This window comes from Barbus barbus (genome assembly GCF_936440315.1).
Source record: "Barbus barbus genome assembly, chromosome: 42".
NCBI classification, from domain to species: domain Eukaryota; kingdom Metazoa; phylum Chordata; class Actinopteri; order Cypriniformes; family Cyprinidae; genus Barbus; species Barbus barbus.
Genome location: NC_136720.1, coordinates 25,462,177 through 25,490,060, shown reverse-complemented (window position 1 = coordinate 25,490,060; position 27,884 = coordinate 25,462,177). Strand labels below are relative to the sequence as shown.

The following is a 27,884-nucleotide window of genomic DNA, read 5'->3' as shown; positions in this document are numbered from 1 at the left end:
TAAGTACATAAAATAAGATTTTGGTGTCCTCTGGTGGTGAGTGTTACTTATTGTCCACTAGGCGGCAGAAGCGGCTTCAGTTTCAGACTGACTGAGACTTTAAGATAATTGACATCATGACAACACATGCAGAGTTTCAGCACAGATATTGCAGATGACAACTCACAAACTCTTAATGTTAGAAAAAACAGCACATATTCCCATAAACAAGTCGTAGTTTGTAAAAAAAATAAACACAATGTCCCAGTTCTAACTATATCTAACTATGTTTATTACCTTCATGATGACTCTGCCAAATGAATAAATGTAAATCTTTACAGTATTACACGTAGTATATAACTAAGTTTATGGCTGTAGAAGTGAGCAGCTCGTTTAGTTGACTTCACAGACACAGACCAGAAGAAATAAAATGAATGTTTCCTGTACATAGTGTTCTTGGATTTCATTTTTAAACGGGTCCTATTATGCTTTTTCACTTTTTGAATTTTAGTCAGTGTGTATGTTTGGGCATAAAAGTTACAAATCTCAAAGTCCACTCCAAAGGGAGATATTAGGTTTTAAAAAAAATCCCTTTTCAAGAACTACAATGAGCGGCTCGTTTGGACTACAAAGTTGCTTTCCTGTATTTATAACATCAAAAATTATAAATCAGAAATTTGAATAGTTATATATAGTGAATAGCCGAGGGGCACTGCACGTTTCAAAATCAAAACCCGGTGCGGGTGTTTTTATATCACTGTACTTCTGAAGGAAACCAACTATTTTCAGAAAATTTTGGATGCCATTTTTATTTAATCTTGCATATAATGTCTGATAAAGCAGTGTTTGTGAGCGGAGCTCTGTTTTGTGCTTTGCAGGCAGATAATTAATTTGCATATATATGCAGCCACAAATAGAGTAAGTCTGTGGGACTGTGGTATAAATAAATTCAACTGTATAACAGTTTCAGTGCAATTCATGTTATAATGTTATAATTAAAGAACAATAAACATAATACATATTACCATTGCACTTATCTGTAGTCAATGCAGTTATTTTTAAGCTGTTGTTGACATCCCAACATCTAAAACGTGATTTAGCCAAACAAAAAGTAGTAGTAGTAGCCCTTTATTGTCACTACTGTCACTGAGTTCTGACTAAAGGGGAAGTGGTGAATGTCTAATACGAGCTAAACTGTCTTTTTCACACACAGTTCTTGCTCCGTTCAGAAGCATCAGAGAGGATTTCTGTCGTCTACAACTCTCTTCTCTGGTAAGTCATTTACGCACAACACAGTAAAACTCACACTTAGGGCTGTGTGATTTGGGGAAAATATCTAACTGCGCTTTTTTTTGACAGATATTTCGATTTGATTTGCGATTTTAAATTTGCAAAGTCAAGCTTCAGCTCAATATTGTCAATAATGTGCAGCAAAGTATGAGTATGGTTACCCTGCTGGAAAAACAACAACAACAACAAAAAACAATTCTTATAATTTCCATAAAAACCAATACAAAAGTCCTTTTTGTTTTGGGCATTATTCCAAAAGGAATTACTGTTGTTCTATTGGTCGCCATCTGCTAGATTACATCCCACCAAAAGAATGCATCAAATACCAGCAGACATCATTATAGTTTACATTAAAACCAATGCAATTCCCATCATCTTTTCTATTGTGTTTTGGGAGGGGTTCTACTGTTTTGTGTGTGTTTTCTGCAGGGAAGATTATAATGGTATTATACTACTTTTACAGAATTACTGAATTTCACAGGAAAGATTTGTTTATTTTTTAATAAATAAAGAACTGTATTTTTTTAGTCAATTATTAAAGTATTACATGTTACACGGGCTGATTTATTCATTTTTAAGTATTTGGGATTTTAAGAACAAGTGGGAAATGTGCTGAATGTTTCATTTCATCCAAGTGAAATTAGCAAGCAGTTATTTACATTCGTTTTAAACGCGGAGCCCGTGCTTCAGGCCTCATCCAGCAGATGCGCTCGCGAGAGACTTGCGGAGCAGAACCGGGCGCGAGACCGTGAGTATAAAAGAGCATTACGCGACAGGCTGAGTGTGTGCGGCTCGTCCGTGAGACGCGGGAGACGCGCAGCGTGGGGCATGAGAAGCATTCAGAGACACGGGCTGTGTGAGCGGTCTTCTGAATTAGCGAACATGCATTATAAACTTATTTCAAATTAATCTGTTGGGGAGATAAAACGTTCACGAAGTCTACTAATAAAAGCATCTAAAATGTATCTTTTATTCTCCAGTACTGACAGCAGAACCGATAAGGGAGCTCTTTTTTTTCATTGTCTGTCATTTCGAAGATTAAGTTACATAGGTTTTTCTTTAGTTTTAATTTGCCTAACTTTCGATCTGACCCTTTTTAAATGGTGGGCGTTTAAGTTGGCTAGAGCAGTGCTGATCGGGGAGAACTGAGGTGCTCTCACTCTATTTGTTAGTAAGACCGTCACTCAAGGCTGATAGTCGTGCAAATGTTCTGGATCAGAGTAGGGGAGAGTGGGGACAGTTGCAACACTTTTTGCATTTCCTTTAGTTTTTCAGAGACTGTTTGCATTAGAAAGCCATAATTTTAATACAATAAAGCAACATCAGTCGGCTACTCACCCACATTGCTTTAATACGTGCACATATGATTATATACACACAATTTATACTTGAATAGACAAAGTCCAATGTTGCAACTGACCCCCAACAGGGGACGGCTGCAACATTCATTAGAATGTAATTAAAACCATTCTTAAATATAATTTAGCAGGTTCTTTATTTTATTTGTGCATAGACATGGTCTTTAATAAGTTAAATTGGCTGTATAAAAACAAAGAATAGTAAATGGAAGAAAAAAAATTCAAGTACCATGTAACAACCTTGTCTTGGCTAATTATGACAATACATTTGGACTGCAAAATATTAATTTAATCAGAATAAAGACACTAAAACTTAATAATAGCCTACTCCTGTTAACATATGTGAAAGGTTACTGAACTAAGGCCAGTTGCATGAACTTAGTCACTGTCTTAAGAACTAGTCTGACCAACTAGCAGTTAACCAAGTGTATCAATGTTGTGGTAATTGATTGAAGAAATAAGCCATGTTGCAACTGTCCCCACCCTTGATAGCCGTGATAAAACTTGGTATAATAGCTTGACACAATATCTTTGACACATGCTAGCTATGCCTATTAGAAGCTAAGAAAACACAGATATAAAACATATGTTCTTACAATGCTTCACGCAAACAACTTAGACAGTATGACAAAAAAGAAATATGATTAAAAAAAACACTTTTTTTACCATGAAAATTATTTTTGGTAAAAGGAAAGGTCACATGTGCCTAATTTAATGCAGGAAGGATGGGGGGCTGATTTAGCATGTGCAGTATAATATCATTACTGTAGCTCATTCCTGATTGAAGAAATAAGCCATGTTGCAACCGTCCCCACTCTCCCCTAATATCGCGTCCACATCGCAGGCTTTGCGATTAGTAAATCGCAACGTCTCAAATCGCGATTTCGATTCGATTTCGATTAATTGCACAGCCCTATCTGTAGTTTTGAGATTTTGAAGCACCTATCTATCTATCTATCTATCTATCTATCTATCTATCTATCTATCTATCTATCTATCTATCTATCTATCTATCTATCTATCTGTGAGAGTGTTTTTCTCTCTCTCTCTCTTCTGTAAGGTGGAGTGAATGTAAATGATGGAAACATTGGTGACGTTCCTCCTCACTGGATCTCTGATACAAGGTCTACAAATTTATATATTATTCCTTTTTTTAACAAGCTGAATTATGAAAGTCATGTGACCTTTGTGAGATTAAAGAGCAATAAGTGCTGCAGAAGTTTGTCCTGCATATTAACTTTGTATGATTACTTCCTTCTGTTCGTTTTAGGTGTTTTTTGTGGCTTCAGTATCACTCTGCCGCAGACAGTAGAAGCTGTAAAAGGATCCTGTGTCTTCATACCCTGCACATTTGATATCGATCAACAATATGAAAATGACCTTACTGATAGTGCAAAGAGAATATGGTTTAAAGAAGGAAACCCTGCAATTAAAGTGTTTGACTCCAGCAGCCCCAAGACTGGTCTGTTAAAAGGAGAAATATTTGGCACTGCTAAACAGAAAAACTGCAGCACACACTTCAATAAAGTCAATCAGAATCATACTGGGTCATATTACTTCAGACTTGAAGATGTTGAAGTGAGTTATAACTTCAAAAGAACTCCTCTGTTCCAAATTGCTGTCTTAGGTGAGTGTCATACTCTTCATGCTGCTTCTATAGTGTGACTCGAAAAAGAAATCTACTACTGAACAGTATGTACCTTCATTTTGGATATAATAATTAATACAATCTTGTAATATCTGTATGTGTTTCAGGATCTCCACCCAAACCCACACTGAGAGTCTTTAAGGATCAGCAGGAGGTGATGGAGATGGTGGAGGTGATGGAGGGAAGTTCAGTGATTCTGCGCTGCTTTACTAAGATCTTCTGTCCGTCTCGTCCACCATCTCTCACATGGAGCTCGACTCTCTATGATAACGTCACAGAACGGCAGTATCAGAACCAAACTGAGCTCATCTCTGATCTGAACTTCACTGTTTCTCACCGTCATCACAGAGTCACTTTCACCTGCACTGCAACACACCAGCTACAGCAGAAGAACACAACACTAGAGTCCCGAATGCTACGAGTTCAGTGTAAGACAAAAATTAATATCAATCTGTGCTGAATTATCATCTATAATTAGTGGTGTAAGTCATAACAGAATAACCTGAATGATTTTCTCCTCCATCAGATGCTCCTAAAAACACATCTGCACATGTAAACCCAGCTGGTTTAGTTCTGGAGGGTCGTTCAGTGACTCTGAGCTGCAGCAGTGATGCAAACCCAGCAGTGAACTACACCTGGTACAGAGACACTGAAGACCTCCTGAATCCAGTTCAGACCGGACCAAACCTGATCATCAACAACATCAACCTGACACACAGAGGACGATACTACTGTACAGCTGAGAACAAACACGGCACTCAGAACACATCAGTGCTGCTGGACGTCCAGTGTGAGTATTAAGAGTCTTGATAATTTATTCACAATCATTAGTATATTAGACTTAAGGTTTTAGACTTTATAAATAAATCACGAAATACAATAATTGTATGTCATATTACACACTCACACACATACATATAATTAAAACAGCAATACGTTTGCAGCATATATGTGAACTCCTTCAGTATTATTTGAAAAGCATGCTTTTTTCACTAAATGTTTCCCATACTTCCATAAGTGTTATTTCATAGTCTTAACGACTTTACGGTTATTTTTTTAAAATGTGCAAAATAATAATACTAAATATTGTGATAGCCTAAATTATTTTGTTTTCCATTAGATGCTCCTAAAAACACATCTGCACATGTAAACCCAGATGGTTTAGTTCTGGAGGGTCGTTCAGTGACTCTGAGCTGCAGCAGTGATGCAAACCCAGCAGTGAACTACACCTGGTACAGAGACACTGAAGACCTCCTGAATCCAGTTCAGACCGGACCAAACCTGATCATCAATAATACAGACTCAACACACAGTGGACGATACTACTGTACAGCTGAGAACAAACACGGCATTCAGAACACATCAGTGCTGCTGGACGTCCAGTGTGAGTATTAAAGTGGACATTGGATGCGTCTTAGCAGTGTGGGGACACAACCAGCCTGTAATGATAAAAATAAAAAAAATTTAACACCAAAAAACCTAAACAGTCTTAATTAGCAAGTTGTTTTGGTTTTCTGAGCAGTATGACATCATACTCATCATCATGCTCATGCCCCAACCACCGCAGCTGACAGCTGTCCCGAATTAACATTAACATATCTCCGTCCACTGCCAGTTGTTCGCTCTATGCCATTTTCTCTGTGCTTGAGCAGCTGTAGCGACAACAATGTCTCATTTCGTACTTACTTTGACCATCTTAAACCAAACAAATAGAACTCAAAAGGTCCTACTTTTTTTTTGTGAACAATTTTTTTATATTTTATTTAAAAGGCAAACAGTACAATAAAAGAAACAAAAAAAATAACACATGAATACAAAAACAACAATGGACTGCATGATTGTACGAGGACAAAAGAGCAAACAACTGAAGCAGAAACAACAGCATTATCAGTTAGGATCATTACTTTCTATAAAGAGATGTACAGGCAGTTCTGTCAGCATTATCACCATTTCTGTCTAAAATGGAAATATTTAAATGTCTTCAAACAGTTATCAAAACACCTTTAGTTCATTGTCAGTCGCAGCAAAAGAGACCACCTCGCAATACCCATTATTGCATCCATGAACATCATCCTTCCACAAATGAGCTTTCTGGATCAAAGCAATCTCAACCTTTTTTCGTTGCAGTAGTTGTAAAAAAAAAAAAACTTGTACGTTTATGGGGGCCGTTTAAACCATTGACATTACAACTTATTATATTAATTTCAGTCATTACTATCAAACAAATAAGCGAACTGAACAAATGAGAGAAAGTTATGCCACTGCAAATTAATTAACTCAAGTCTGCCTTTAAAAACCCATTAACATAAAGAAAACCCACCCCATAAAACTTTTGTAGACTGGGGTGAAAACCCCAGGCTGCCGCCCTCCCCTGTCTTAATCAGTGACAGTAACATGACAGCCAGTATAGTTCTTCAGAACACCGCCATTAGCCCTATTATAAGAGAACAGAATAACTTCAAATTCACACGAGTGATAAAGTGGGGTAAAAAAAAATAAAGTATGTATACTTTCCATAACGAGGAAACAAACATAAATAATTGTATCATGTACATTGAAAGCTGTACATTAGTGATACCAAGTTTCCTAGCTTACATGAAGAACTGCCAGTAGCGATTGTCATATGAAGATCTAGATCAGTAAATCAGAATTCGAGTTACTTGGTATTATCAAATCCTTAGCCTATGCCACGTCCATCCCAGGAGAATGAGGAGCGAGAATGGAGCTCAGGAATTGACGCGCTTCGTCCGGTGAGTGCATTAGTTTGGTCTCGCTGTGTTTCATGACGATCTTCAGAGTAGCTGAACACTGAAGAAAGGTCTGCAGACCTGCCTCTTTCAGTTCCTTCCGTATTGCACTGAAGGAGCTCCGCTTCTTTGCCGTCGTGAGAGAGAAGTCGGGGAAGAAGCTCAACATCGCACCGTCACCTGCTTTCACAGGACCGTGGCATCTTGCTTCATTTAGAATCAAACTCCTCTCAGTGTAGCGTAACAGTTTGAAGAGAAACACTCGTGGTTTGGAGAGATCTGTTGAAGCTCTGGAGTAAACTTGGTGCACGAGTTCGATCTCGATATCTTTGCCCGCAAGTGATGGGATCCAAATCGACAGAGACCATTTCAGAAAGCCGATCGGGTAATCTTTCTCGGCCCCTTCAGGTAGTCCCAGCAGGCGGAGATTACTGCGGCCCTGTAAATCCGTCACCTGCTGCTCGAGGGCATCCAGACGGCCACTTTTTTCAGCTCTCTCTGTTCCCCAATTAAAAAGTGAATTTTAGAGCATATATTCTGGATTGTAGTCATGTTAGAGGCTAATTCGGTGCGCATTGGTTCTAATTCAGCCTTCAAAATGTCCTCAAATCGCTTTATAGTGATCGCCATGCTGTCTTCAATGTCGGCTCGGCCCGCCTCAGCTGTTGGTTTTGTTTTCTTCTTAATTGGCGAGGATGATGGTGAGAGATAAGCGAGTTTCTGACTGTGTGACATCTCCAGACAGCGACAAACGAAAAAACTACCCCAAATGTAAAAAAAGAAGACGAACAACAGTAAAAGACGGTAATATATACAGAGCTCAGCTAATGTGCGACTTGGCTCATGAAAGCGTCACGTGATCCCCTCAAAGATCCTACTTTCAACTGATTAACCAAACACACTTGTCTTTCTTTGCCCACATTCTCTTTACATTTACCTCGTTATCTGATCTCTTCTGGAAGCTGGTTCCAACTGCGGGCTGCATAATAGCTAAAAGCAGACTCCCTTATTTTGTGTGAACCCTTGGTGTTTCTAACTAACTCGATCCTAATAATCTGAGTGGTCTGTTAGGTTTATATTCAGTGAGCATATCTGCAATGTATTTAGGTCCTAGGCCATTGAGTGATTTCTAAACGAGTAAAAGAACTTTAAAATCAATCCTAAATATAACTGGAAGCCAGTGTAAGGATCTGAGGACTGGTGTGATATGCTCAGATTATCTGGTTCTAGTCAGAATCCTGGCAGCAGCGTTCTGGATGAGCTGCAGTTGTCTAATGGTCTTCTTTGGAAGGCCGGTGAGGAGACCATTACAGTAATCCACCCTGCTGGTGATAAAGGCATGAACAAGTTTCTCCAAGTCTTGACTGGAAACAAAACATCTAATTCTTGCAATGTTTTTGAGATGATAGTATGCTGATTTAGTTACTGCTTTGACATGACTACTGAAACTAAGGTCTGTCTCCAGAATCACCCCAAGATTTCTGACTTGATTTTTAGTTGTTTGACCCCTAGAGTCAAGATATGCATTCGCCTTGGGAACTTCATCTTTGTTTCCAAATGCAATAACTTCAGTTTTCTCCTTGTTTAACTGAAGAAAGTTTTGGCACATCCAACTGTTATGTTCATCAATGCACTGGCAGAGGGAGTCAATGGAGATAAGGCTAGGTAAATCTGGGTATCATCAGCATAGCTGTGATAGGCAATTTGGTTCTTCCTCATTATCTGACTTAGTGGGAGCATATACAAGCTAAACAAGAGCGGTGCTAGAATTGAGCCTTGTGGGACTCAACATGTCATGGCCGTCCACTTAGACTTATGCTCTGCTATACTCACATAATAACCTCTCCCTTCCAAGTATGACCTGAACCATTTGAGTACCATCCCAGAAAGCCCGACCCAGTTTTCCAGTCTCTCTAGAAGTATGTTATGATCGACAGTGTCAAACGCAGCACTAAGATCTTGTAGTACCAGCACTGATATTTTGCCTGAATCAGAATGAAAGCGAATATCATTTATTATCTTAATGAGTGCTGTCTCTGTGCTGTGATGTGCTCGGAAACCAGTTTGAAAATTGTCCAGATATCCAGAGTTTAAGTAGTTGTTTAGCTGATTATAAACTACCTTTTCAATAATCTTACTTATGAAAGGAAAATTTGATATTGGTCTATTAGCGGAAAGGAATTTCCGCCTGCTTTGTCAATGGACAGATGCCAGTTTTGTGAAGTAAATTAATTTAGTTTAGTTAAACTGTTAAGTAAAACTGTGTATTTATACCGATTCCATACCATGTAGCATGTCATCCTTCATTTTAATGTGTAACATTAGCCTATCTGAGCGACTGTCAGCGCTGCCAGTCAGATTAATGAAGAACACGCAGCTCAAGTTACTGCCAGAGGAATACTCGGACTGATTTAATTTTATTTATAATATTATTTTGTTTGTTTTTGAATCATATTTTTTGTGCTCTTGTTCACAGCATAATGATATTCAAACATTGCACACAATGGAGAATAACTCGATTAAGATGATCAAATTTATTTGTAATTATCATCTATGGGCTGGAAATATTTCTTCAATTTCAATTTGATGCAATTATAGAGGATTGCATCAAAGTCAGTGCGTGAAAAAATGTGAGCATTATGTTTAATACAACAAGTTTGCCCTAAACCTTTAATTTAATCCTCCTATATAGCCTATTTTATATGTCTTTACTATTATTTTTAAAATCTGGGAGAAAAAAAGTCAGTCCTCTTGTGGACGTCCAGTGCAAGCAGAAGTACAATCTGCTGGGTAACCAGTATGAGCGCTTAGTAGTCTTGTGGACATCCAGTATGAAACTTGTAAAATAGAAAGATTTGAACCTACAGCTGTTCAAATCCTGAACTGTAAACCACACATTCTACATCACACTTTTCTTTTCCTCAGATGCCTCAAAAAACACATCGTTGTCAGCGTTTCCCTCCAGCTCAGTGATGGAGGGCAAACCAGTGACTCTGAACTGCAGGACCGATGCAAACCCAGCAGAGCTCAACTACACCTGGTACAGAGAGACTGGATCTCAATTTGAGCTCCTCCAGACTGGATATAATCACACCTACATCGTGACAAACCCTACATACGGCGCATGGTATGGCTGTATTGCTCAAAACCGGCACGGCCAATGCAACGCTACAATTCAACTTGATGTTCAGTGTGAGTACAAAGACAGAACTCAAATGAATTTAATCTGATTAACTTAATCTGATCCCTGATAACATAAATACTGTGAACATAGTACAATAACTGCAGCAAACACATAACAATACTCTAGACTTTTATTGCATTAGAATGGAAAGTGCATTATTTATGGTGAATATAAAAGCAAAATGACATGAAAAATTTAAAAGCATGCAAGAAAAGCATACTTTCACAGTCAAAATGTGTTTTAGCACTGAAAATATCCAATTAAAGAATTTCAAAAACCACAAAAGCATGTTTAAATGATTTAAACTTGACATACAGCTTGAGTCAAAGTCAATTTTTATTGTATAAACTACAGAATGCTATATGGTGTAATATCTTATATAGTGACTGTGTGCATCACAGAGCATGCCGACAATTGTAAACAGGTTGATGATATACAGTCAGCAATGTGACAAACATCTTCATTAACAGAAAATGCATATGGGAAGACAGTTGGATGGAGATTTGGTTCCCCTTTTGTAAATTTACAAATTTAGTTGAAGTCATGCTGTAGCATTTTGAAATGCAAGGTTTCGATATAAAAGATTTGTGAAACTGCTCTTAAACCAGTGAAGTTACATGAAACTGTCAGCAGCCCTTATACAATGGAAATGCAGTGATCAAACACTCGGGTACGAGTCTAAATAATTTTCTGAGGCAACTGACAGCATTATGTGCTGCATATTAAACAATATTTTGGCTAAAAAAAGGTCATGCGACAGTTTGCATCAATCTTTTGAGTCATGAAGACAACTAATGAAATTATGTTCAACCAACAAACTACACTGAGGTAATAATTTGTAGCATAAACAAATCAAGTTGATTGCTCAAAAAAGGGGTTGTTCCAACTAATTTAAATTACGCACAATATTAAGTTAATTCATATTATTATGTAAACAGAGCTCAAAATAATATTTGCACTGTCAAAATTGTCAATGTTTACTCGCACTCATTTCAAACCTGCATGGCTTCCTTACTTTTTTGAGAAAGATATTTTGAGAAATGTCTCAGTATCTTTTCATCCTTACAATGGAAGTCAATGGGGTCCAATGTTTTTTGGATCCCAAAGTTCTTCAAAATATCTTTTTGAAATAAAGCCATGTCAGGTTTGGTGAGTAAATGACAATGTTCATTTTTGGGTGAATTATATAATTTAAAGACATTTTATAATTGAGGACTACTGTTGACATTACACAATAATGTCATTTCCACCAGTGTGGCATATTGTAGACCTAGCAAAACTAACTGTAACTTTAAAATTGTGGCTTGTTCCTCTTTTCTACATCAGCAAACTATTAGCACTTTTTCACCCACAATGAGATGTTAAGCAGTTTCTATAAGTGCTAGAAAAAGTCATAAAGTCATAAAGGGGTCATTAACGTATAAGGATTTTCGACAGGCAAATTTTAAAATACAAAAAATAATAATATCTTTTGTAGTTGTTCAAACATTAAGAAGGTTGTGTACACATAAATTCCTATTAAAATTTTAAATTAAGCGATTTTAGTGTTTTTTCATCTATCAGCCGTAGCCTTAAATGTCATGTGGTGCGACCATGATTTATATTAAAATTAATTCATTTCCTTAACATTCTTAAAAATATTTTTTTAGATGTTCTCAGTAATTGAAATGTTTAGAAAAAGTATTTGCATTTCTTTTGAGTTTTTGTACATAACGATCTCATATTTTTGTTCTATAATTTCAGAGTTGCCTTAGTTAGTTGTCTGTAGTTAGCAGACTCATTTTTTCTGTAAATTGCATATAACTGAAAAAAATATTTTTAAAGGTGACATATCATGAAAATCTGACTTTTCCAGGTTTTAAGTGCTATAATTAGGTCCCCAGTGCATCTACCAACCAAGGAAACATGAAAAAGATTAACCCAGTAACTTTGTTTTTGTAAGCCTTTTTCTGCAAGTGTCTGAAAAAACGAGCCGTCTGATTTCGCTCCCCTAGTGACGTGGCAAAGGGATCTCATTATAATATTACCGCCCCTTAATCTGTAAGTTTCCACCCGTTGTGCCATCATTTTGATTTCGCAAGAGACAGCGGTGTACCAGTTCTAATACCATGGTGAAAGATGCTAACTGTTCTTCTTTTGGCTGCACAGACGAGCACAGAACACGATTTAGTCCCAGCCTCAGAGGAGACAACAGAGCAGTGGATTTATTGATTTATTTACTGTATGCTGCTGCCACACAGATCTAAAATAATCATGTGATTTATTTTGCAGCTGTTTACCTTCACAGACATAACTGACTGTTTTTGTAACTCGTGTGTGTTTTTAACAAACTTGTGTGTAAATGAGAACAGCCGCTTTCTGTCCGTGTGCTTCGGATGTATGCGCTCAGAAAACCGTACATCAGAAGTTTAAACTAATATGGTTTAAAACGCATGATTTCAGTGCGATAAACATGATAATCAGAACCAAAACAGATGTTTTTAGCAGGTACAAGCTGAAATGGTGCAGCTCTATTCTGGAAAGGGGGCAGGAGCAGCAGCTCATTTGGATTTAAAGAAACAGGCACGAAAATCAGAGTTTTTCTACTTCCACTCAAAATAGGCATTTTTAAAATTATATAATAAATTATCTGTGGGGTATTTTGAGCTGAAACTTCACAGACACATTCTGGGGACACCAGAGACTTATATTATATATTGTAAAAAGGGGCATAATGTGTCTCCTTTAAAATACCATTCACTTAAGCGTACTATAGCAGTGATTCATATTTCTGCCACAGAAATTAGATCATTTATTTTTAATTTTAATTGCTGTTATTGGTCGCACCACATGATGAGTGGTCGCTCCAAATGACACAAAGACCTTACATCATTAAAAATCTATTTAAAGAAAAGCTCAGCATATGGCATTAACTGCAGTAATTTTTTTAGACCCAGTTATTTCTAAACTTTGCCCAACCTTGGCTGCTCAATTGACCCTTGGCCGCGAGTTTGATTGACAGGCAAACAAACCAAACAGGAGAGTAGATTAACGTCAGTGGACTTGAACTTGAAAAATAGTGTTTATTGACATCAATTCACAGTTGAAACAAGATACCTTCTGATGTTAATTCATGTTTATTTTGTGCTATAACTAGTAAGAGATGATCGATCACATGCCGCTTGAACTGAGGTGCTACAGCAATCTGTCACAACATATTAAAGAGCCACAAAACAGAATTTGTTGTTTGAATTTCAAAAAAAAAAAAAAAAAAGACAAAATTTGAACTCTGTCTTTGTCTGTCTTCGCTCCGTGATGTATTTTTCACTGCATGAGAACATGTGTGGCATAAAAGTGCCATGGTTTGTCGGATAGTTTGTCTGACGTAGCAACAGTAACTAAGGGCGGGTCTTTGCTAAGGGTCAATTTAGAGATGCTGGCTCAGGTTCTGAAATCATAAGCATCTTTCTTACAGAAGAAAATTACATCTGGAGTTTGTGCTTGACTGCAGGTTCAGAATTTACTGCCTATGGTGAGCGTTTATTTTACTTTGCATGGCAGTGGAATCTGGTAAAATAGATTAAAATAGTTATCAATAAATATATAATAAATTACTAATAAATGCATAATTACCAAACTAAAATTAGATTCTCATTGTACAAAGATTACACATAAACCAAAAAATCTATTCCAAATGATATTAAAATAAAGTATTTTGTGTATATAAATCATTAATTGAATATAAAAGCACAAAAACTGTAAATCTGGGACATATGTCTATAATGGAAAACACTCTGCAGTGGTCGCACCTCATGATATTTTAAAATTCATTCAAAATTTACAAGCACAGAATTAGCCACCTAAACAAAACAATAAAGATAAATGCTTGTAGAAATAACTTCATATTCATTGTTTTTTTTTGAGGTCATACCACATGATTTCCAAATGCGGTAACTACATACCAGCTATTAAAAGTTTTTTTTTTTTTTTTTCAAATCTGAAAGAGAGTTACAAACCTGCTTGATGCTTCTATGGGTCCTTGGCAAATTGTTATATAATACAACGTCCTATCTTGGAATGGATTTCAACATAAAAGTACCAAAATAGTAGTTTCTTGATGGTTGCACCACATGATATTACATAAAATTATCGTTTGTTTAAAGTTTGTTTGAATATTATGATGGGAATATAAATACAAATGCTTTGCAATTTTATACAGGATTACAAAACACTTCGGAAAACATGCCAAATAGTGCAGAAAATGTATCTAAATAAATTAAAATTTAATATGAATAATAAAAAATTACAAATAACTAATGTTTTTTGAAAAATTAAAGTTGGTACATATGTGGGAGAGGTACTTCTAATATATGACATCTTTTTTATGCATTTAAATACATTTTTAAATGAAAAGATGCAATCGGACAGAAAATTTAGGCGTCACGTCATTGACCCAAAGCGGTTTTATTTTTCTGAGATTCTACACAGTTTCTGTCTACACTGCAAAAAAGAGAAAATCTGTTTACAGTAAAACAAATGTTTTTTTTACAGAACAAATTTACAGAACAAAATTTATGAATATACCAACTTAGCGAAACACTAAAATATGTTTTGTTGTTTTGTTATAATATAGTGACAACCACCATAAAACACTGTTAGATGAAATATGTTAAATTTATTAGTTTTTCATCGTATATAGTAAGGGAACTTTTAACAAATTAACATGGTTTTACTGTGGTATTTTTAGTTTATCATTTTTAGTTTATCATTAAAATAACAAACATGTTTTACACTGCAGAGGCCATCGAGATTTTTATATATCATAATCATATTCTCTCTTTCAGTTGCGCCCACAATCTCCAGCTCTTGTAGCCGAAACAGTGTAACTGCGTGTGTCTGTGAGGCTCATGGGAATCCCTGCCCTACACTAGAGTGGCGTCTGTCTGGACATGTGCTCTCTAACTCTACAGAAACGTCCATCAGTGAGGAGACGTTAGGAAGCACAGGAGTGAAGAGCGTCCTGACCACCCGTCAGTCCCTCACGGACACAGATGTCCTGCAGTGTTTCAGCGCAAACACTTACGGCAGAGCAAGTCAACAGTTTCAGCCCCTCCCACCAACACAAGAGACAAGTGAGAAACACAAAACAACAGCTTTATCTGATCGACAAGACCACAAATGATGTCTTTACCCTTGTGACAATGAAGTGTGATTAATTGTATTGAAAAAACTGCTTGCAGTTAATATATTAAAGAGGTCATCGGATGCAAAATTCACTTTTCAAGTTGTTTGAACATAAATGTGTGTTGGAAGTGTGTGTACACATCCATCCTATAATGACAAAAATGTCTTTTTTTTTTAAATCCCTATTTTAAAATCCTCTCTCTCAAATCAGGCTGTTCTGAGGCTCCTGTCAGAATGACGTAGTTCTGTACAGGCCCCTCCCATGATAGTTGATTGACAAGGCCGTCTTACCTTAGACCCGCCTTGAGTGAGCTGAGAGAGCTATCTGCCATTGTGTCGACTCCAGTGCAGGGGAAGACAAGATGTCTCCGATTAAGCGATTGAAGTGTTTAGTTGTTGGATGGAATAATGAATATAGCAGTCGTCTTTTACTCAAGACATCTGAGCCGCTGAAGAGGCAGAGGATTAACGTTACTTTCATTTTGAAGGGAATGCGCCGATCCCTGATCTACATAAATGTGACTATGTTCGCGCAAATCATTCGTGATCCGGCTTTATCTACAGAAGAAGTGAATATATTTTTATGAAGGGTTTTTATGAATCTTTGCAAATCGCCTTTCCTAATAATGTGCTAGTTAGCCAGATTCGCGGCTGCAGTTCAGTATGCTCCATAGGCATATATACCTAGATGCCTCATTATGGACTGTTTCAATGGGCCGTGATACGTAAGCCACCCGCCATTTTTGGAATGGTCTGCGAATCTTTGAGCGCATTGACTGTGTGCGTCTACAACAGCAAGTTATACACTTGTATATCTTTGAATATTCATTTATTATTATGGTGAATGCGAGAGGGCTGACGCGTCCATGTATCTGGAGCGGTCGAATAGGGAATCTACACATATCTATGGTCTGTTCGTCACTCCACGGAAGAGAGGGGCAGAGTCAGCAGAGCTCATTAGGATTTAAAGAAACATGGACTAGATCAGCGTCCTGAAAACAGAGCTGATTTTGACAGGGTAAAGAAGGTGTTTTTTACACTACCATTGAGAAATTTTAACCAATATGTTATAGACTTTTCATTAAGACTCTAAAGAATCATAACAGTTTGTGGAAAATGGGCATCTGATGACCCCTTTAATGACACTTAGAGTACACTTACATGACTATGTTTAAAACACTTAAATACACTTTTAAAAAGTCCAGTATTTAATGATGTAAATTTCACATCTGAGATCTCCTAAACTATGAAAGACCAACCTCTGGGCATTCCAGGTTTTCATCATCCTTCGGCGCTGCTCGGAGCCGCTGTCAGCGTCTCCGTGATGATGATCGTGTGCATCATGACACTCTGCTATGAACGGTGGGTACAAATGCCCTTTGAGGAAACACAAGCCATATAAAATTACTAGAAATAAAAAAAAAATTACTAAAATGAATAAATAACTTACAGACATTAGAAAAAATTATTTAAAAAAAAAGACCGAACACACAAATTTACTAAAACTTTAAAACTAAAGTAAAAAAAAAATCTAAATATTTAATAATTTTGTTTTGGATTTTTTTGTCATTTTTATTACTTGTTTTAACATTTTTGTTTTACTTTAGTCCAACAGATTGAAGTTTTCTTTTAGATTCATTTCAGTTAAAAGTGATTTTTTTTTTTCAAGTAACTTTTTTAATGGTTTTAGTTTTGGTTAAATATAATATTCCAGGCATTGTTCTGATGAGACTTTACCTGGTTCTAGCCTCATCACAATGAGGATTTGAGATTCTGACTCAGATATTGTTTAAGCATCAATTTTTTTATAAACTGAAAGCATGTTTTTCAGAAGAAGGAAAGAAAAACCTTCAGAAACCAGAGAAGACGACACATCTGGACTCATTCTGACTCAAACAGTGAGTAATTAATTCTCAAAGACATTACAGACAGTCGTTCAGCAGATCTTCCCTCATTTAGCTGTTTCTTCTCCATCAGGCCGTTGCTCTGGATAATGACTGCCAGTTTGTTTACGGCAATAAGGGCATGCTGTCATCCACCGCACCGAGTGCACCAGAATCTCTTCATTATTCCTCCATCGACTTCACAAACACTGAACCGCCGTCAGGAGAGATCAGGGGCATCACCTCACTGACCAGTGAATACGCTACGGTCCGACATCGTCCTGTAGGAGCCACAGACACAGAGAACAACACCTCAACATCTGAGACAGAGCCCAAAAAACAAGACATGACAGCAAAGATCACGGACACGGCATCAGAAGACGAGATTTATGAAAACACGAGCCATCGCTACAGACAGAAGGAACCGCTGGTCAGTGCAGATGATGCTGAAGAGCAAAACTGAACCAAAACCTTCAAATCTTTGAACTCCACAGGGATTTTTAGAGCGACTATTATAATTACAATTACAAACCTATAGAACTTTCTTCATAGGACAGTTCATTCATCACAGAATCAGAAACGCCACTATTTTGGCTCATTTCGAGTCGGAGTGACTGTCAGACATCTGAAAGTGAGTTTAGATTGAGTAAGATCTGTGCTGCTCAAGGCCACAAACTGTTTCAGACAATTCAGTCAGATTTGGTGAACTGGTTCAACTAGTTCACTAAAAAGAACCGGTTCAAAAGAATGATTCGTTCGTGAACCACACATCACTCCAGACTGTCTGAGGCATTACAGGTAATAAAGTTGTAAAAAAAATTCAGTTTCTTGCGCAGACCAATCGTTTCACTTCATAAGACCTTAATATTCATCAGGTGCCACGGGGATTAAGTTTGTTGTGCAACCCATTGACTTGCATTTTATGAATCACCAAGGATTCTTTTAGGCCCAATCCCATTGCTACCCCTTACCTCTACACTTACCCCTACCCATCCATTTTGCGCGTTCACATTGTAGGATATCAGAGAGAATCAGACCATTTAAGAATCGAAGAATCGATCAGATTGGTGTTAGAACCACGATAAGAGCAAATTCCACAGAGAGGCCCCAGGGCAACAGGACGTCATAAATCGGATCCCTAGCTTCAGCTCGTCTGAAGCAAGCAAACCAACCAACTCTGTCAGTGAGCAGCTTGCAACATTAAAACAAAAGGAACACTTATTGATAAGTCCAACTCAGGAAGGAGACTGTCAAATTAGGGGCAAGTAATCAAGACTGATGGTCAAAAAGATGGCCATCACATATGTTTCACGATAGAAATCACGAGCTTCCTTAGATTGACTTTTCCCCCACATAGAAGACACAGACCAGACTGAAATTCCTTTGTTCACAGAACATGTCCCTATGCTTACACAGAACCTCACAGAGACGGTCTTTTCCATATGCACCAAAACTCATCTTAAAAGGACTTGAGCAACTAATGATTTCTATGCATAACTCCATTTTATGTATGTAACCCACACATTAGACTATCACATATTATGTATGTCTTTTTAATTGAACGGCCTAAGAGTTCATATTCGTGTTTGGCATGTATGAGTTTGAAAAATCATGCTTTAAATGTTTCTTCCAATCAATTCTTTGTCAAATGTATCAAATTCTGGTTATAGAAATCACATCCAAAAGTATATTTTGCAATACTTCGGACAATGTGACTGACCACGACATGTTGATTTATTGATTGGGTGGAGAAACAGAGCATCACCCTAATTGGTCAACACACCAGTTGGGAGGGGTCCAAAAGCCGAGTTTAAGAACTCAGGACACCATCAAATCTCTCTCTTCTCCCTCTTCTGTTTTGCTTATGCCACCGCGTTTTGATGCTGCTCTTTGAGCGCCATTCCAGCATGCTTCGGCTTGCACACCAGCTGCTACCATGATGAGAAGAACCACCTAGTTTTGTTACATCACTTTATTCTGTTACTTTAGTTTCTTTTCTTTCCGTTGAGTTTCGTGTTCTAAAAGTTTGCCGCAAAGTCCAGTTCGACTGCACCCGCTTCAAACTTCAACTAACAACTGAAACCATCTCCAGCCAACGCCCAACGATTGGCTTCCCAAGACATCACTATAAACGACCACTGAACTGTCAGCCAATCAGCAACCTCGGGTAAAGGGAATCCCTAACATCCCTTAAAGGCAATGCAAGTAACTTCCAGATTTTTGCTGAGCTGGTGCATATAATACAAATTTTAGCCTCATTGAGAAACTCAATGCGAGGGTTAATTAAGTGATTGATGGTTGTTCAGGTCTATGCAATAGCACATATTGCTGTAAACTTGGGATTTCACATTTTCATTCTCTTAAACTCATCCTTTCCTCTCTCTCTCTTTCTGCAACGTGTGAATGTGTTAGATTAGTTTACATGTATTTATATTGAAAAGAGAAGTATCTTGTGTTTTGTGCTTACAAGTTAATGTCTTAAACTGCTGATCTTGTTACTGTGCTATTTAATAGTGTTTTCACTATATTTTGGATTTTAATATCCAGTGCAGTTGATGTTATACGGCTTGTTCAGTGAAATCGCTGCCGACTCAGTGATCAGTCGTGAAACAATGAGTGTTCAAATTCCCTATAATGATTCCTTTTGAGCTAATTTAAACGGTTTCCCTTTAAATTACATATTACCTTACAACGTGAAGGGGTAGGGGTGTCTCTGCAGGAAGGTAGATCTCCAGGAACTGCTCTAGATCTGCTCTAGAAGGAACTGCATCATTGTTTATGTATGTGTTTTATTATACACCAATGTCTTTTATTTCCTGTTCAAATTATTATTTTTTACTATTTTAAATTTTTTACTTTGATTCATTCGTCTCTGAAAAAGCAAAAGCCTACAATCTCTGCAATGATAATAATAATTTCAAGATGAAGACTGAAGACTGATCTTATATTACTTGATTCTATAAATGTGTCCATAAACATCTGACAGTTTGGACAAACACAGATGTGAAATTTTTTATTAACTTCTCTAGTCAGGACATATGCTTCACATTTTTGTTTCTAGATTTCTGTTTTAATACATAATATTTTGATGTCATAATTTTGATAAAATAAACTCAACAGGAAATTAAATGGTGCCTAGTGATCATCTCTGACTGATGTCAACTTATGGCTACTTAATGGCAGGTAAAATTGCAGAACATTTTGTCCCAGAATACATGCAGCCCTGTAAACATGTCAATCATCTCGAAAACACTGAAGGGGAAGTGAAATGCATCTTTAGCAACCAGTTTCCTAAAAGACTTACAGGAGAAGTGCAAAACGGGAAACATTCAGACGAACGAATGAGGGTTTAAACCACTTACCACACACACATAGTAGAACGTTTAATTAACAAATGTTGGTATTTTGTAACTGTTTCACTTCTGTCTGTGTTGATTCATCCTGCTGTCATCATGAAGGATCGTGATATAACCACATTAATCATCAAGAATCACATTTGACTGAAAGTTCATTAAATATCATAAAGAGCTCCTAATGGCTAAACTCAGTCTTACTCTGCTGCCATCTATACACAAACACACCAATGCTGGTTTGACAAGTACAGTTTTCTTGAAACTGGAAGTGGTGGCCAAACATTTGATTTAAAACCGCCTTATCCTGACCAAACCACACTTTAAAAATGAACAAACTCAAACCACTTCCTTCACAACACGCTCGTGGTTGGGAAAGACAAAGTACAGAATTACATCATTCTATGTTTATTGTAAACTGTACATTTATATCTATTTATTTATATCATTTCCATCAACCTATAGGACTTTACTCGCATAAAGATGAGCTCAGAGCTACAGGACAAGCAGCAAGAGGCACTTTTATTTTGTGTGAACTTTAAAAAGTATAACTATGTAAGTTTTAATCTTAAACTGTCAGTTTCAGTCAGTAAAATGGCTTCTGTTTCTTTTCTTTTTCTTATTGAGCAGAATGTCAACACATTCAATACAAATCCAATTACAACAAATGCAAAATAATTTAAAATACCAGGGGGAGATTTAACAATATCAAAGGAATACATTAAAGAATGAACAAACTTGCACAATTCAAACAGCTTTTTGTTTCTTTGAGGGCAATATGGACTCGCTTCATCTTTAAATGCTATAAAACATGGATTTTTTCCTGAAAATTTACATTTATGAATATGAAATTTGGCCATTAAAAAAAAAAAAATGATGAAAAAAGTGTGGGTCTGTTTCTCTCTAGAGTTTTCAACAATGCCTAAAAGAACATCTTTCCACTGTAAAGTAACATTTTCGTCAACATTGTCAGCAATAAAATCAAGTATATTTCGCCAATAAAAAGACACATAGTGCCAAAATAAACGAACAGCTGTCTCTGGCTTCTGTTTGCAAAAGCTACATCCTACATCTATATCTTTTTTAAATTGAGTTAAATGAAGCAGGGTATATTCTGTAAAGATATCTCTTTAACCTTGTTTGTTACGAGATAGCGATCAGACTTTTTTCCAGTCAACTTCACTCACAAATTGATTCCAATATACAATTGCATTTGGTTTCGAAGCAACATCCTTCTGGAAAAGGGCTCTTATTGATCTGTTATAATTATTACAATGATAGGAAACACATATTTTACCTATAGGGGAGTGATTGGGTGAGAGTTGTGGGAATTGCTGAACATTTAATATTTTTTGCTGTTTAAACAACATATTTTAGGAGAGACAGCACCAAAAACAGTTGTGAATTCATAAATTAACTTTATATTTTGCTAAGAATTCCTCATATGTAAAAAGAAGACCATCTGAATGAAATAACTGGTCTACCAAAACAATGTTATTTCAAAAACCAGTTAAAAAATAAAAAAAATAGACTTTTGTTTATATAAAATGTCCTTATTATTCCAAATAAAGTAATGGTGTGGTGAAAAATTATGTTTGTAAATCAAATTCCACGCAAGAAAAGCTTGGCGATGAAATGCTGAAAGTTTCACAGACATTTTGTTAATATAGTGAAAAAATGTCCAAAACCTAATTTTATAAGTGACTCAAAAATAAACTGATGCTCTACGGAGTCAAAGGCCTTACAGAAATCAAGGAAAAACATAAAACCATTATCTACATTAAATTCAGGATAATCCAAAATATCTAATCTAATATCTAACCTATCATAAATCCAGATTGTGTTTCTTCAATAATTGAATCTAATACACCTTTGAGTCTTTCAGCTGATATCAGGGCATATACTTTATAATCATTATTGAGACTAATTGGACGCCAATTGTTGAGAAAAAGTAGATCCTTTTTTGGTTTGGAAATTAATGTAATTAATCCTTGAGTCAAAGTAGAAGGAAGGCACTGATTGTTTTATACTTTCATTAAACATTTTTAGCAAAAAAGGGGCCAAATCATTAATAAACTGCTTATGAAATTCTCCTGTTAAACCGTCCGTACCTGGCGATTTATTGTTTTTCAGATGATTAATTGCCTTTATCACTTCCTCAACAGAAATAGGGAGTTCACTTGTCAATCTATATAACTCAAAAAAGCATCAGATGTAGCTTGAGAAAAATTGGAAGTATATATTTTCTTATAAAATTCATAACAGTGACTAGAAATTAGTTTATAGTCCGTAGTTACAACCCCATTCACATTTAATTTACTAATGTTGTTATTAATACAGTGTCTAAATTAAAGAAGTATTGTGAAGCCAACGTCTCCTCGATCGAACTCGAACACACCTTCAGCTTTTCTTCTATACGGTTCATCTAGGTTGATTTGCAGATCTGATAATAGTCATTTCTCATCTTCTAATATGTTCTGGACATTTATTTACCAATTTTGTAATTTCAACAATAATGCTGGTTTCTTCAGCTATTTTGCTTTTGGCCATTCGGCTGCAAAATGACCTAAAATATTTAGTAACCTCAAATTTCAAAAGTTCCTAATTTGAGCAAAAAGCATTTTCCTTATTGGCTTTATCCCAAAATCTGCGAATCAATCTAGTGATCTCTTTTTTTACCTCATCATACAGTAGCAATGAATTGTTGAGTTTCCAGTATGATCCGTTGATAAAACAACTTGTATTAAGAGAATTTAATATTTATGCATGTAGTTTTATGATCTGTTAGTGGAGAGGAAGCAATATCAACTACTCCATCATCTTTGTTAAAGCTCTCAGACAATAGCCAGAAGTCTTATATGACTTCTGTGGAAATTTGTCTCTCCAAATATCTGTTAAGATTGAATTTATTCATGACATTTTTAAGGTTATTGTTATTTACGTTAGGCCGACCTGGTGGCCATTTATCAATTGCTCCATCCAGTATAACATAAAAATCTCCTCCAACTAATAGAAAGGCACTTGGATACTAGTTTAGCCAACTAATACATATATTTTCTATGGATTCAGAAAGATTGTTATTATCCAAATTGTGACTATATCCATATAAATTCCCCCAAATGAATATGTTATCAACATATTTAATTACTTGGCAAATAAAATGTCCTGCAGGATCACATTCTGTATGAAGAACATCTCCACTAAATCTGTTCTTTAAGCCGAGTGTTCAGACCATGAGCAAACCAAACTGTATCACCCCACTGTGATTTCCAAAATTTCATATTGAATAGTGAGCTTCTTGTACAAAACCTGTCCTAAACTGTTTGGCAAAAAGAAATAGATCTTTCCTCTTAACGTTATTTCGTAACCCTCTAGCATTAAACGAAACTAAAGAAAGATGTGACTTAAAGAATTATAAACAACTAAAAGGTCTTGTCAATTAGGTAAACGCTGAAATCAAAGTGGTATCAAGATCAGCACCTTAAGCTGCAATAATTAAAATGAAGAAAATAGTCGAACTCTCCATTGAAGCTGACAAAACGTAACATCTCCCTTTAAACTTACGGGATAATATTAATATTATTAAAAGAAGATCAAACGGCAAATAAAACACTGTAAGCATTTTAACTAACTGGTCATACCTCCCTAAACATCTGTGACTCAAACTTGTGCAAATTATATGTACTCCATCATTTTAACGGGGTTTACAGCAGCATGGGAACATAGAAATTTGTCATTCTGAAAACCTTGAGAAAATAATGAAGGTTAGTCCTTTGTATGCTCCTCTCACCCTGTAACTTCAGTTCCTTCAATAAATCCACGACCTCTGACAAAATACGCAGATTTTCCATCATCGCGGGCTTTTTTGATCATAGGCCACAACTTCTGTCTACGGTCTCTGTCCTCCTTCTTAAGATCCTCCTTGAACTGCATGCCTTGGTTTCGAAGAAACTCGCTGCTTTTAGCCGCTTTCCAAACTGCGTCTCTGAATCTCCTGGCAGTGAACCGAATGATTGTTGCGTGAGGCCTCGTCTCATTAGTGCATCTGGTACCCAGTCGGTGAGCGACATCTATAAGCTCTGGTAGTTTTGCTGCTTCCTGGGGTAGTACTAAGAGGTAAAACCTCTTCTCGCACATTCTCTTTGGTAGTTTCTGGCAGTCCATGAAGCCGCAGGTTCCAGCGCCTACCATACCGCTCTAAATCCATCACCCGATCCATACACAGCCTGGCTGTCTGTTCGCCCGTCGATCCGTTTTTCCATGTAAAGCATTTTACTTTTCAGTTCTTTTATTTCTGCACAGGTGGTTTGCACCATGGATTCCAGAGCATCACTTCTTGTGTTGATAAGATTAGCGAGCGTTGTGATGATTTCATCGGGATTAGATATATTCCCAGTTTGAGCTTTGGTGAATGTTGGCTTTTTCGCAAGTGGAGGCTCACTTGGAGTCACCGGGTCTGGAGGAAATTCATCTTCATCTTCTGCCATGCGCTTGTCTTGAATCAAGCTGCTGTCGTAATCATGGTCGTTTCTAGCAGGCGCACGTGAATCAGGTTTTCCAGAGTCACTAGCTCTTTTTTGTGCAGATTTAGGCATGTTTCAAGTATAAAGGGACCATACAATTGATACAGAATATTTTAGAATTTATAAATTTGGATGAGTTCCGTTAATTTACTTTGGTGCTGAGAGCTCGAAACTTTTGACTATTCACGTCGCCATCTTGCCGGGCCCTCTTCTGTTTCTTTCTCCAAGCGTCTGTTATGGGAGCAGCACGTCATCAGGTGAGCGGGTACGAAATTCTGCGAAAGGGCGGATTGCTTTACGGCAGCAACAAATACATGATTTACGACAGTCTTAAAATCGCAAAAATCCACAAACTACATACAGTTGCTTTAAGCTTGCTTTTAATACAGTAAAAAAAATAATAAAAATATTTTGCAAAGTTTTTTGGAATGTGTTTTACAAGAATTTAAAATTTTAGGTTTCAGTGTGCTGCTGTTGCTTTGTAATTATTAGTGAAATCTGAAAGCATATTTCAGAGGACAAATTGTTGTAAATCAATTTTTTTTCAATGCATTAAAAAAATTAACATGATTTTTTAAAAACTGCATTATAACAACTATTGTCTATAAATAATGTGATTATAAACATTTCAAATATATTTTATTTTGAATGTAACATTTAGATAATTTTTTTTTTTTTTTTATTTAAACATGAAATTTGAATAAAAATGTTTCACAATATTTGAATATTATGAATAGTGTGTGTAAGATGTATATTTTTTTTAAACTTTTTTTAAATTGTCTGTGCACAAATCAAAAATTTGAAGGTCAAAATGATTAATATCTCAACAGAAATTAACATCATAATCGTAAGAGATTTCATACATTCCACAACACCTTTCCAAGCATGTTCATAACCCTACATGAGAAAGTGATGCAAGAAAACATTCTTACCTGTATTTTTTAAAAACTCCTGTAAATCTGACCTGGAACATAAACAAAACCAATTCGGATAAAGAATATGAATTTATTTTATTTTCATACTGTTTCACTGTCAGATGAAAAAAAAGAAGACATACAGGAATGTGGTCATTTTAGTTTATTTTCTCATGAATTCTTTTGCAACAAACGGTCAAGCACACAATTTGATCAAAGTACAGTTTTCCATTCAAAGACCTCGACCGTACAACGTCTGACAGCACAACATGGAGACAAATATTGAGTCGAGGAAGGTCAAAATCCATGTCAGCCACTACTTCACTGCTGTGAAAATCTCGTATGTAAAAAGCAAACGCGTGTTACACAGCGGGAATTTTTTTTTTTCAGTTGGGGACTTTTGTTAAAAAATAATTTCACTGCAAACCCAATACATCTCAATCACCTCATCTGTACAAACATCAGTGGCAGAGCACAAACGATTGAGATTGTAAAGATCACGTTGGCAGTAGAAGCTTAATTTGAAAGCTCAGCTTGGCTCAAAATGAAGGGTTTACGTTGTTAAGACATCAAGGTGTTCGATTCTAGTAGAAAAATGGCTGTGTTTTTCATGTCTGAAATGCTCTAAGAGTGTGCGTGTGCTTTCTCTACCGAGACTCATAACGTGCAGGAGAAAAAACATAGTAATCGCTCCACTACTGCTAAACAAGCTGAGGAAGACGTGTGGTTACTCAAGAACATGAATACTGTGTGCCACATACAAAAGGCAGAAACGTCTTAGAAACGGTGATCTAAAAATACAGTTTGGCAATTGACCACCAGGGGCAGTGTAGAAAAACGAACGCTCATGAGATCCTCAAATAGTGTCGACTGATCACGATGCTGTAAAACCGTACGAAAGTTTATATTTGACCGCTGGCGGAGTAGGAGATTCATAAAACGTTAGAAATACACTCGTTTTGGTTCATCTGACAAGCAAACGTAAATAAAAGTGCTTCAGAAAGGTGAAAAAGCAAACGATAAACTAGAAAAGTAACGTATCTAGAAGGAAGAAGCTGCATAGAAACTAGTCAATGACTGAAAAGCTCTTGAGGGACATTTCCTCTTGAAATCAGATGAAAACAAGTCCCTTTACGTCTCTAGATTCAGAGCACTTTAAACAGTGGTTAATAGCATAAAACAACATTGAAATGAAGACTCAACGCTTTTTTTCTTCACTTTTTGCTTTTCTTCAAAAAATATGGGAAGCTCTCAGTTATTTTCGGATATAGATGTTCTTAACCAGCCGTTTGATTCACCCTCGCAAATATACATTTGTACATTTTTGGTATGTATAGCATCTGAAAAGGAATATATTTATATATTTAGAATATTTACAGACCGATGAAACTATCTTGCGACCGTCTACAGACAGAAATATCCTAATTTAACATTCGCAAAAAGAGTCTGATGATAAACTCAATGTGTTCTGCTGTACAAACAGAAAAATTAACAAAGGTGTAGAGTATGCCATATTTTACACTTAAATCAAAAGAAATGTAAAAAAAAAAGTCATTAATATTTTATTAATTTAATTATTAATCAACAATAAAAATTAAATATATTATTATATTTAATATTTTTATTATTGAATATATATTTAATTAAATTAATTTAAAATGTAATATAACAGCATTTATTTTTACAGTAACACTGTAAAATACTGTATTGCAGTAATGAGAATTGCCATTTAGAATAATTCTAGATGCATTAAAATATATTAAATTTAAGGGTAAATGTGCTTAATTGTCAACTAAAACTTTTAGGTTCCTTAAAAATAGGCTGCACTTTTTTTCTTTTGATTTT

At 36.3% G+C, this 27,884-nt stretch overlaps 1 protein-coding gene across 1 annotated transcript; it reads left to right on the top strand.

Annotated features, from left to right (window-relative positions):
• Positions 1 to 1,183: 1,183 nt before the first annotated feature.
• On the top strand, positions 1,184 to 20,377 carry LOC306861774 (sialic acid-binding Ig-like lectin 10). Its single transcript, XM_079404245.1, has 11 exons — positions 1,184 to 1,251; positions 3,688 to 3,751; positions 3,898 to 4,254; positions 4,383 to 4,703; positions 4,802 to 5,065; positions 5,396 to 5,659; positions 9,948 to 10,214; positions 15,030 to 15,317; positions 16,644 to 16,731; positions 17,201 to 17,267; positions 17,347 to 20,377. The coding sequence occupies exons 2-11, from the start codon at positions 3,703 to 3,705 to the stop codon at positions 17,713 to 17,715; spliced, it is 2,334 nt and encodes a 777-aa protein (XP_079260371.1). The 5' UTR covers positions 1,184 to 1,251; positions 3,688 to 3,702; the 3' UTR covers positions 17,716 to 20,377.
• The last annotated feature ends 7,507 nt before the right edge of the window (positions 20,378 to 27,884 follow it).